This window comes from Musca autumnalis, unplaced genomic scaffold, assembly GCF_047663935.1.
Source record: "Musca autumnalis isolate F117 unplaced genomic scaffold, ASM4766393v1 scaffold_5, whole genome shotgun sequence".
In the NCBI taxonomy this organism is placed as follows: domain Eukaryota; kingdom Metazoa; phylum Arthropoda; class Insecta; order Diptera; family Muscidae; genus Musca; species Musca autumnalis.
The window spans coordinates 91,310,159-91,322,997 of NW_027412088.1; the positions used below are offsets into that span (position 1 = coordinate 91,310,159).

At 35.4% G+C, this 12,839-nt stretch overlaps 1 protein-coding gene across 6 annotated transcripts in view; it reads left to right on the forward strand.

Annotated features, from left to right (window-relative positions):
* Window positions 1-395: 395 nt before the first annotated feature.
* Sdb (SAXO downstream of blistered) overlaps window positions 396-12,839 on the forward strand; it is a 28,184-nt gene continuing 15,740 nt past the window's right edge. For 2 of the 6 annotated variants that reach the window (XM_073957653.1, XM_073957658.1), the window contains exons 1-2: window positions 396-896; window positions 1,434-3,393. In XM_073957653.1, coding sequence (XP_073813754.1) covers window positions 1,660-3,393 — 1,734 coding nt within the window. In that variant the 5' untranslated portion in view covers window positions 396-896; window positions 1,434-1,659. Of the gene's footprint in view, window positions 1,289-1,433; window positions 3,394-12,839 lie in introns of all 6 variants that reach the window. The other 4 variants (XM_073957655.1, XM_073957654.1, XM_073957656.1 and 1 more) reach the window with 4 other exon arrangements.

The following is a 12,839-nucleotide window of genomic DNA, read 5'->3' on the forward strand; positions in this document are numbered from 1 at the left end:
AGAAAATGCCCATTAGAAGTTGTTTGCATTTCCAGTGTTGCACAGTGTATTAAAAGTTAATTGGCTTCTATAAGTTGTAAGTTTTCCACAATAATCCAAAGTCTGACATTTAGATTTGTTTACTCCAGCTATAGTTCTCAAACATATTACACTATCCCCTACACTCTATTGGAACCGTTTCAAGCTAGAGCTAAAACGCTCACGCGTTCTTCGAGCGGATAGTAATTATTCCGGCGCTTATTCTATAGAGACATACTTGCTTTTCGACAGCAACGACAACGATGATGATGATGACTTTTTTTCGTTGAGAGCAGAGTAGGAGGATTGGTGGCAAACAAAGTCTATTTTTTCTGTGTGTGGCTCTGCTGCTGCTTTATAAAAACCCACTTGCAAATGAAGTCGCCAAAACTACAGCGGCGTCTACGCTGCTGAAAAACGCTAACAGCATACAGGTTGAAAATAGCTCCAGCTAAACAAAAATGATCAGTTCAATTTTAGTGCTGGTACGCGACGGTCGATTATTCTTCCGAATATTAAAGTAAATATAAAGAAAAGAAAAAAAAAACAAATACAATAAATAAAACTATTCTAATGTTTTTGTAAAACGAAAAAAGAAGAAGAAAAAGCAAAAGAGAATTAGAAATAAAAATCAAGTTATAATTAATGACCCCAAGTGAAGGAAACTAAAACAACAGCACTAAAAGAAAAGAGTATTAATGAAAATTTGAAAAATTAAAACAAAGAGAAAGAAAGCGAGAGAGAAAAATAAGAGTGAAAATTTGAAAGCTAACATTGTTTCGGCCTGTCTAACTACTAACTAACTTACAGCAAAGAAAATTTGAAAAAGAGTATTTTGAGAGAAGTGTTGTTTGTGTGATATTCGTGGCATTTGTGTGGTATGATTGTTGTTAGTGTTGTCGCTTTTATTCTGTTTTTTTTTGCGTTTGTGGGTTTGTTTGTGTGATTATTTTCCTCCTTTTATTTTGGCTTTGCTTTGGCTGTTTGATTGTTAAGTTAACAAACCGAAATTATTAGTGTATTTTATACCTTGATAGCGTTTTGGTTCCAACAACAGACCGACCGGGTACATTATTAGCTAAGCGCTTATTTTTTATGTCGTTCGTCGTCGGAATCGTTAGCGTCCATCGGTCGTATGTGATGATGTGTATCATTTGTGAATGCGTGTGTGTGTATCTGTGACTCTAGTGAATAATATTTAAAAATAAAGCATTCCGACATTTGGCTGCGGCTGTGTTTTTTTCGCGTGTTTTTCATTCCCTCCTCAAAAGTAATCAATAAAAAGAAATTATTTTTTAAACAAACCTTCAAACGACAAAAGGCAACATCAGGCCAACGAATAGCTAAGCATTTACGAGAATATTAATTTATATTTTTTGTATTTAATTTTTATTTTCTTCAACGAAATTCTTTAGAGAATTAAACGAAAAAAAGTTTTTTTAAAACGAACCTCAACGAAAAAAAGTGATATTTTTTAAAAAAGAATTTTAATATTAAAAATAATAAAAAGTTGTGAAATAAGAAAAAAATAAAAGAGAAGAATTTTAATAAAAATAAATAGAAGAGCAAGAAAAATAATTTAAAAATAATTAACAAATTTGGAAAGTTTTGAAGTGAAATAAATAACAAAATAACAACAAAATGGTCTCAAAAAACGCCAAAAAGAAACAACAAACTAATGGCTCCTCAACATCAGCATCCACATCCTCCTCCTCAACGGCAACAACATCAACGGTACAGGCTAGCGGCAATCCTTCCACTTCCAAGGCCCTGAAATCTACACACAAGGATCTACAAGCCTCCACGGCTGGGGATTTTTATGAAGTGTCCGGCTCAAAAACCTACAAGGCCTCATCAAGTAAAAAATCCTCAGCCATGTCAAGTGAAACCAGTGTCATCAACGAGTCTGGCCTTACCCAATCATCATCATTCTCTTCCTCACAATATCATGCAGAGGCAATGGATGCGTACTCCAGTACCAGCGGAAAAATTATTTCCTCCATTGATTTGGTTAGTGAAAGTGCCATCCAAGAACCCATTTTCTCAGTACCCATTGATGTGGTGGAGATCAGCAATACGGCAGCTGCCAATACCAAACAACAAATGTTCTCCACTTCATCGAAATCAATGATGTCCACCTCTTCGTCAAAATCTCAACAAATGTCTTCATCCTCTACAAAGGCCATACTCTCCTCGGATGCCTTGTTGGGTGATGGTGGTGGTCAAATTGTTGAAGTGGAATTCCAGCCAGAAACGGTAATCATCAAAGATGAATCAATGGCCACGAAACAAGCTTACCAATCAACTGCCAAAACAATAAATGGTGCTACTGAAATGACATCATCGTCGATGTTGTCAAGCCAGTTTAAGGCAAACGAGTCTGTGAATGGTCAAACCATAAATGAACAAAATCACTCCAACACAGACTATTCCTCTTATTCCACACCGAATTATAACAAATTGCCTGTGGATGGAACCGGTGTTGGTGTTGGTGGCAATACAATGCTCTTAAATACCCCCACAACACCGCAACCATATCAGGTAACCATGCCCATAACACCCACTACCTCGGATTCTAAGATAACTCAACAAGATTTACAAATGAAGCAACAGCAAAGCACAACCAAGTCTTCCATAAATGAATTTACCAGCAGCAGTAGCATTAGCAGCAACATACAAAAACAACAAAATTTAAGCGATCATTTGCAACAGACAACAACCACCAACATTCTCGACAATAACAACAAAACTCAAAACATTACCAACAGCAACAACACCACTGGACTGATAAGCAATAACAACAGCAGCAACATTACCAACAGCAGCAGTATCAACACCTCCAACAACAAATCGAAGAAATCCACAAAATCTTCTACCACCAAACAAATAACCGAACAAGAATCTACCACCCAAGAGAGTTTGAGCAAAAAGAGCACCTCTGTCAATAAGAAAGAGATTTACGACATTAAAACCAAAACCTGGACCGAGATAAGTGATGATCTGAGTACAGCGGGTATCAATAAGAAACAACCGACATATGAACGTTTCGTTAGCCATGGTCAGGATGGCACCTGTAAGGTAACCTACAAAAAGAAAATCTACGATCAACGTAACAAGAGATGGCGTGTCGTTGAAGAGAAAATCGTTGATAATGCCCACGATACAGGGTTTCCTGAAATAGCCGATGATGTCATAAATACAACGCGTACCACATACACGACAAAAGTTTATGACTCTAAGCTGGGCCAATGGAAGGTTGTCGACGAGAAATCGTTTGTGGATACCAAAGCTTATGTACCGCAAGATATTGCTCGTGAAATTGAAAAAGATAATACAGATGTTGCCAATATAACGACAACAACGGAGATAACAAAGGTGAGTTGAGTGTGCGATTGTGTGTGTGAGAATTTTTTTAAATAAAGAAAGAGAAAGCTGGAATTAAGAGCATGGGGGCGAATCGTAAGAGTAGTTTAATGAAGAGTAATTTTCAATTGAATGAAGAGATGTGAATTAAAGGAAATGTTGAGATCATAATATTGACACAGTGGGATAAAATGTGAGACAAACAGAAATACTGTTGTTGCGTATAAATCAGTAGGTTTTGTCGATAGTATATATCCTCAGCATAGTGGCGTCCACAGAGGGTCGGCACAGGGGAATAATGGGAATAAAATCCCATTTTGCCAGAAAATATGCATATATTTTTTGGTTTCCAGAACTTTATATAACTTTTTCTGGTAATCGCGATCACAGGAATAAAATTCGGTAATGTCAAAATTATACAAATGTAGGTATTAAAAAAAAAACATTACAATTTGTGCAATTGAATATCCCATGAACAGATTCAACACCGTTTTTGGTGATAAAAATGTTTTTCTCAAATTTATTGATAAAGAAGCTTCATACTCGTTGGTGCCCTAAAATACTTTTTTCGAACATTTTAATATTTCCATCACGGGAAGTTATGACTTTCACAAAGAGCATACTATATAGTTGAACTCAGAACCACGAAGATTACCTGTGGTTAAAATTTAAAAGCTAACCAAGACCATAAATTGTACCTAAGCCAAATATATTACAGTAAAGTCGAGAAGAAGTGAATGGATATGGCCCATCTTCGAACTTTAGAATGTGAATTACTTTTAGAGTTATCGTAAGTAGCATCCAGGTCCATTATTTCAATGAATTCCTCGGTCTTTTGGCTGAACAGGGTATATACACATTGACTAATCAAAAAAGTGTCGCTTCGAAATTATGGTGCTTATGGTTGAGAAATTTGGAATCGATTTAACCATGTCCGTCCATCTGTGGTGGAATTTTGTAACTCATTTTCCGTGTTACCGACAAAAATCGGCAAAATTAAAATGCTTTTTTAATTAATTTCTCGTTGGAATCGAGCTTAATGACCGTTTATTTTTCAAGTGAAAGGGAAAGACGAAGATTCGAACCCACACAACCACCACTATGTGCCATGCATGTTTCGCCGTTGGTAGAGCGGCTCATCAGACATATCGGCTGTGGAGTGGCTTCTCTGGCATCGAACTTTTCTTCTTTCAAAATACAATTTTTGTTTTAACAACAATGGGTATTTGCCCATTCAATTGTGTGGCTTTCATGAAAAACGCTTAGTGCTGTCTTTGAAAGTAATGAGTGTGGCTCTGAACGCGCCGCGACAACGCTTTTTCCTGTGTTTTTCAAGGATGTGGGTTCAGCTTGGCTCAGCTGATTTTTATTACAGTGTTTTATTTAACTTGCTTTGATGTACGTTTAGTTCAAATCTGGTAACTCATTTTCCACACAGTTGCAGCTGACCAATCGAATTGAGACTTTGTACACTTTTCAGATTTAGATGAAAATACATGAATATGGAATCAAAACCAATATTGGTCCACTTTTATAGTGTTTTAACGGTGTTTTATTTAAATTGCATTTCAAATCTGGTAACTCATTTTCCACATACTTGCAGTTGACCAATCGGATTAAAACTTTGCACACTTTTCAGATTTGGATGACAATACTTGAATATGAAATTAAAACAAAGATTGGTCCACTTTACAGTGTTTTTACGGTGTTTTATTTAACTTGCATTTCAAATCTGGTAACTCATTTTCCACACAGTTGCAGCTGACCAATCGAATTGAAACTTTGCATACTTTTCAGATTTGGATGACAATATGGACCCATTTTTTCCTACTGCCTCCATATAGCGGTATAACCCGATTTCAGGTATTTTGAGGATTTTATCTTCATTTTTGCCCGAATTAGCTGTCATTTGGCATTTGGGATTTCTAATGATACAGACATTTCCCCACCAAAAATTGTGAACATAGGTCCAGGTTTTGGTATAGCCTCCCTTCAGCGGTACCACTCGATTTCAAGTATTATGAGGATTTTATCCTCATTTTTAGGCCAAATTGGCTGTAACTTGGCAATAGTGCCCCCCATTGGTACAGAAACTTCCTCACTAAAAATGATGGACATTGGTATAGCCCCCATATAGCGGTACGGACCGATTTCAAGTGTTTTAAGGACTTTATCTTCATTTTTAGGCCGAATTGGCTGTCATTTGGCATTTTGGATTTCCAATGATACAGACATTTCCCCACCTAAATTTGTTGACATAGGTCCAGGTTTTGGTATAGCCCCCATATAGCGGTACGGCCCGATTTCAAGTGTTTTAAGGATTTATCTTCATTTTTAGGCCGAATTGGCTGTAACTTGGCATTTGGAGTCCACAATAATACAGAAAATTCTCCACCAAAAATTTCTGACATAAGTCCAGGTTTTGGTGTAGCCCCCATATAGCGGTACGGCTCGATTTCAAGTGTTTTAAGGACTTTATCTTCATTTTTAGCCAGACTTGGCTGTAACTTGGAATTTGGAGTCCCCAAGGGTACAGAAACTTCCCCACCAAAAATTATGAACATAAGTCCAGATTTCGGTATAGCCTTTATATAACGGTACTACACGATTTCAGGCATTTTAAAGTTTTTATCTAAATTTTCGGCCTAAATTGACTATAATTTTGTTCTTAGTGGTCAAAAAATGTATTTACTAAAAAGTTAAAAACAAAAAATGATTTAAAACAAGTAAGAAAAGTTTATAGTCGGACGGAGCGACCATGGAATACCCTATACCACAATCCCTGGACAATCGCTCTCCACGGAACTTCTTTTCAATGATTGTGAAATTTTTATTATCAAATATCAGAGATGTAATGTATAATACTTATGACCAACACCAAAAAGTTATCTAGCATGACAAAGACATTTTTGTAGCAGGAAAGGAAAATTTAGTTCACACAAACTAAAATGTAATGAAACCCACTTATGTAGTACTACTACTTCCGTTGTTTAACCGCTACGTTATTAAAATTTTTACCAATTTCACACAAAAGTTTCAGTCCATTTAACCCGCTAAGTATTATCTGATCTTCACGTTGGTTTGTACGCTTCTTCTTCATCATAAACTCAAGCTTTGTTTAAAATTTTGCGGGTTATTATTTTGACCTACAGAGCCGCTAAAAAATTGGTTAACATTTTGTTTTTGGTCCATTTCATCCCCTGAACATTTCACGATCATCACCAAAAACTAATCATTTCTATTCTGGCCCGAACCCAACCTCCTTAAAAAATTCGTTACAATCGGTCCATAATTGCGGCCTTAAGCTTGTTTACAATTCTTAATGGACGGACACACATCGCTAAGTCGCTTTATCTCGTCGAGATATGAATTTTGGCATACCAAATAAGTGGTCTAGGATGAATATTTCGTGGTGTTACATAAGCTTTTAGAGAGACTACATATTGTCATGGGATAAAAATATGGTTCTCTACACAGAACCCATTATATATTAGGCAGTAGGCCCGTTATCTAGCAAACACTTTATTGTAATTTACATCAGAGGAAAGGTCAGTAGTTTTTTCCCATATGTAGGCTACTTTGCGAAATATATATGTTCTCAAGGATGAAAATATCGACCAAAAATAAAATTTTTTTATTTTTCATACAAAAGTAATGGTCCATTTCACCCGCTAAAGAATATCAGATCATCATTCAAAATTGCGACTTCTAGAGAGTTTATTATTACACTACAAACAAATAACGGAATATATTAGGCTGTAACTGTGTTATCTGATCATGCACACCAACATAATTGGCATCAATTGAAAGGTCAAGCGTTCCACTTTCAAGTATATCTCACTTGTCCGGAATGTCACTTCCAGGAATTAAGGTATAAGCTGTATATTAAAAATTTTCACAATTTTCACACAAAAGTTTTGGTCCATTTAACCCTCTAAATTGTATCCGATCGCCATTTCAAATTGAAAGCTTCTCCTTTGTGATATACTCTTACCTTATTTAATATTACGCGTTGATCGGACTATTATTGAGACCTACAGAGCCGCTGGAAAATTGTATAAATATTATGTTTTTGGTCCATTTCACCCGTTAAATATTTCACGATCATTACCAATAAGAATAGGGATCTATTCTGATCTGAACCCGACCTCCATACAAAATTTCGTGACGATCGGTCCATAATTGCGGCCTGGAGCGTGTTTACAATTTATAATGGACAGACGGACGGACGGACACACATCTCAAAATCGTTTTATCTCGTCGAGATATGAAGATTGGTATACCACATTGGGGGTCTCCGACGAATATTTCGCGGTGTTACATGAATTTTGACCAAAACAAACTTATAATACCCTTTTCCACATTGTGGTATAGCGTTTTAATTTTACTAACATAAATCTTGTTCGAAGAGGGGCCATATAGATTCACACTCTCTACTACGTTTTAAAAATGGTGCACATTATACGTCTCGAAGGAAGTAACCGAATTGGTCCCAACTTATCACAATGTAATATTTCTTCCATACGTAAAACAGGGAAAAAGTTCATACCTCTTGATTGAGATAATTTGGGCCATTATAGCTCAAAAAAAATTTACATTATACATCCTAAGAAATTTGTCAAAATTTCCAACACCTTCGTGTATCACGGTGCGCCTGAACTAACTTTAAATGAAGGGTGCTTACACCTGGGAAGTTTTGCGGATTTTGAAACTACAATGTTCATAGATGAGAAAAATCAAAAACAAAAAAAAATGGGCAGAGGGTTTTTTAAAGGTTTTCACGATTTTGCTTGGAAACTAAGGAAAGTGTTGTAGAGAATTTTCACAGCTACAAAATTTTCTTTAGTCTCTTTTCGATAGGACTTGCCGTTTCCAAGCAAAAACCTGAAAACCTAAAAAAAACTACAAATCTGAACTTTGAGCGCCATTAGTTAAAAATTTCTTGTTTTTGGATTTTTCTCATCTATGAATATTGCTGTTTCAGAATACGCAAAAATTTTCTAGGTGTATGCGGTTTTCATTTAATGTGGAGGCGATACTGTGACTAGGTGCATTGTCCCAATTTGAACTTCTATATCTCAAAGGTGGTAAAACCTACGAAAATATCATAAATGTGAACCTTGTGAATCACTGCTACAACATTTCGGTAGGACTTGCTGTTTCCAAGCATAAACCTGAAAACCTAAAAAAATAAAAATGTGTCTATGAACATTGTAGTTTCAGAATCCTCAAAAACTTCCCAGTACACAGAGGACGAAATCATTGATCTAGCGGCGCGAAAGTCAAAAAATCAAAGTATAAAATTGCGAAATGTTTTCCATTATATCGATTACAGACACTCTGCTGACTAAGATTTTGTTTTTACTTTTTTGTTGTTGTAAATATTCACTCAGTTATTCAGTGTCAAGTGCGAGAAATTTTGACGGATCATATTTTAATAAAACTGTTGCAAAAACCTGATCTCAAATTTGTTTAATTGTTAAATAAATTCGTAATAAAACTAAACAAAGTTTATTTTTTATTGATAGGGGAGGGTTTAAGTTAAATTAAAATAAAATGTTTGGGGCCTGAAGTTACATAGTATATAAAGCAATAAATTTTCAAAAATTGTTATTTTTTGTATGTTTTTAGTGCAATATACTTTTGTTGGATGGAGCGTAACTACAAAGGTCCACCGAGGTTCGGTCCAGTTATTTTTTTAATAATTATATTGGACTCCCTAGATTCCGAATAACCAAAATTTAGCTGCAAATCTTGCTGATAAATGGTCTTGAAAACTAGCTTAAATCCTCAAAATACCCAAAATCTGTCGGTATGGTTATATGGGGGCTATATCAAAATGTAGACCTATATTCGCAATTTTTGGTGGAGAATTTTTGTGTCCACTGGGAACCCCAAATACCAAATTACACCTAATTTGGTCGGAAAATGTAGCTTTAAATCCCCAAACTACTGAAAGTCGGGTGGTACCTTAAAAGGGGCCTATACCCAAACGTGAACCTATGTCCACAATTTTTGTTGGAAAGGTTTAGTGATCACTAGGAACCCTAAGTACCAAATTACAACTAATTTGGAAGGAAAAGGTGGCTTAAATCCTCAAAATATCGAATATCAGGAGGTACCGTTATATGGGGGCTATACCAAAATATTTGCCTATGTTGTTCATATTTAGTCCATAATTACCCACAGACACAGATTGAGTTTGTGCAAAATTTCAGAAAGATATCTTCTGTCGTTTCCAAGTTATTAATTTCGCGCCGCTAGATCAGTGGTTTCGACCACTGTGCAGTAGTGCGATTCTCTAACTCATTTTTTGAGTTACCGACAAAAATCGGTAAAATTAAAATTATGAATGAAAAGTTCAAATAAAAGTTGACAACACTCTTGCTATCGGTAGAACTTTACGACTGCTTTTTATTCATCGCTAACTTACCGAAAAACATCGGTAACTACCGAAATTACAAGCATTTTATTTTACCGACAATTGTCGGTAACTCAAAAAATGAGTTAGAGAATCGCACTACAGGTGTAAGCACCTTCCATTTGAAGTTTTTTCAGGCGCACCGTGCAGTCTCTATGGATATTAAATTTGATAGCTTAAATTTGATAGTTTTTGTATACATTTGATTATTTCAGCCCCTAATGGTACATAGCCAATATGACGTATTTCTAGGGGTTTACACACATTTTCAAACCGCACCAGCTGTACTTTGGTATTTTGTGCTCTTTCCGCCGTTCATTCTAAAACTGATACTTCCCATTATTAGCAAAAAATACATTTTGAATTTTATTTCCATACGGAATTTTGATAAATGAAAATCCTCTGCACAAAAAAACAAAAAGAAGAAAAGGAAAATTACTGGCAAAAAGTTATATAAAAATGAAACTTTAAGTTATAATCGAAGATCTTCAGAGAGCCTAAGAATTGTTCTACAAAAATATTGTTCTCGGAGGACCAGAAAACTAGTGCTCAGGAAATAGTTCTCTGAAAAACTGAGAATTTCAGAATCCTTAAAGGATCTGACGTATTTATACCCTCAGCCTTTAGGCTAAGGAGGGTATATGGTAATATTCAAAAATGTTTTACAATCGTTGAAGTTGAGGTTCACCATTTAATAAGTCGCGAACTGTTAATATATTTTATAAAATATGAATGAATTTATATTAACTGAAGTGTTTTAGCCACGATCTCATAATATGGACCATAACAAATAATTTTCGTGGAAGCTGCGTTGGTGGTAATATAAAAAAATGGGTAAAAATGTGTTGAAGTTAGCAAGCTTTTTTGTGTTTTTTTCTTGATTTCTGGTCAAACCAGGGAAAATTCAGACCTGAGCTCAAAGAAAGAATTGAAGAATACCCCTTGGGCAACATGATTCTTCTCGATATATACAGTGCATCCCCCTTAAATCGATGCTGACATTTTGAAGTTTTGAAATCGGGGTTTTTTGAATTTTTCTTATAATTGGAGGGCGCAACCAGATAATGACCTAATCTATTTATTGGATTGTAGAACTCGTGATTCCACGTCGTTTGATGTATATCTCATGAGTGTGCTCCGCACAGCTCCCTAGTAATAGGAGTCCAAAGTCGAATTTTTGGTGCGTAATTTTTCTTTAAAAACCTATTTTTTGGCTTCAAAATTTACAACTGTGACTCAGGTACCCTTGAACCCCGCGTGATTTTAGTTTTTTTCCGCGCCGGATTCAATGAGCCCTACCGCAAACGAATCCATCCACTAAAACCGCTGATATAGATACCCTGAAAATAGGAAAATAAGCAAAATTTTATTTTGACTAATCCGCATACTTAACCGCGATTGCCCTTAAATTTTTTTACATAAATGGAATCCTTTATACACCATTATAATATTTGTCAAAAAGGTGTGTCATGAATTTCAGAGATTCGGGAGTAGTATTCGTATTTATCCAAAAATAGAATCAGGTAGCACATCCGCGGTTCTTGACGAATCTGTATAAAATTTGTCTTATTGACGTATTTTTAACAGGGGGTCACTGAAATCGGATGCGCCTTATAATCATATGAACATCGCGTTATTTTTACCCACATGAAGCATTTTGGTGTAGTAAGATGCAACTGATGGCACACTTTTGCGGTTAAATGAAACATGGAAAAATGCAAACATATTGACAGAGATGCACTCGCTCTATGCGAAAAGCACATGCGCCTCAACTGATTTTAACTATTTCGCGCGTTATACGGTTTTTAACTTTTATGTTTTTTCTTTGATTGTAATATCAATATCACTCTTTATTTCCTAATTCTATTGCTTATCACACTATGCAAATATACTTTCACGATGATAAACTATTTTCCTTGAAGAGGTTTTAGCAAAATAATTCAGGTTTTGTTAGGAAATTTAGCGAAATAGTAGAATAACTCCAAAAAATGTTTTCTTAAATTTTTCGTATTAAACCAAAAAATATATTCTTGAAATAATGTTCCAACAACAAACTTTTGTCTTCTGTTGTAGCTGCAATATGCAATTTAAAATCCTAATCAACAAAATTTTGGTCTCACATTTTTCTGGACATTGTCTAGATTCTGTACGTATTTTTAATTTATTTTTAAGAGATTTTTATGGACTCTGAGTAAGAATAAATAAAATTTACACCAAGATTCCTTCATTATTTTTTGATTTTCCGCGAAAATGAAAATAAATTTAGCTAATATTTAGGCGTCTACGAATAGATATTAAATGTTGTTACCGATTTATATATACATTTTGGTATTACAACACAAAGGGAATTTTTAAATATTTTTCTTTATAAGGGAATAAAACCCCCCATAACTTTTGGGCGCAGCATCCAATTTTGTGAACGCGAACATATTTGAAACCACGATTTTTTTCTTAACCCATGTAACAAAAATCGTGAATGTGCTTGTCAAAATTTTTTTAAATTTTTTCTCGATGGAACTGTAAAGGAAATTTGAAATTTACCATATACACTTTGATACGATGAAAATGTGCCTCATCGAAATAATGGTTTTAGACCCCAAGTATGTTTGGACGAAATGTGTTTCAGACAATTTGGAGTCGATCTAGCCATGTCCGTCCGTCTGTCTTTCTGTCTGTCCCGCTGGCTGGAGCGCACGATAACTCTCGAACGGATGAACCGATTCGGTTCAAATTTCGGCTTTCGTAATATTTTGCCCAAACTTAGTTTAAGTTCGAAGATGAGCTACATCGGTCCACTCCTTCCTGTACCTCCCCCACAAAAGTTCGAAAATGTTCGGAAAGTTTGTGCGCACGATAACTCTTGAAGGGAGTGACCAATTTGGTCCATACTTTGTATAGCGTAAACTTTCTACCAGAGTAATATGAGGTTCCAATATGGTCTCAATAGGTACACTCCTTCGGGTACCTCCCACACAAAATTTCGGAAAAGTTCAGTTTAGGGTCATCTCTCCAATCGCTTTGATTTTTGTTTTAGCAA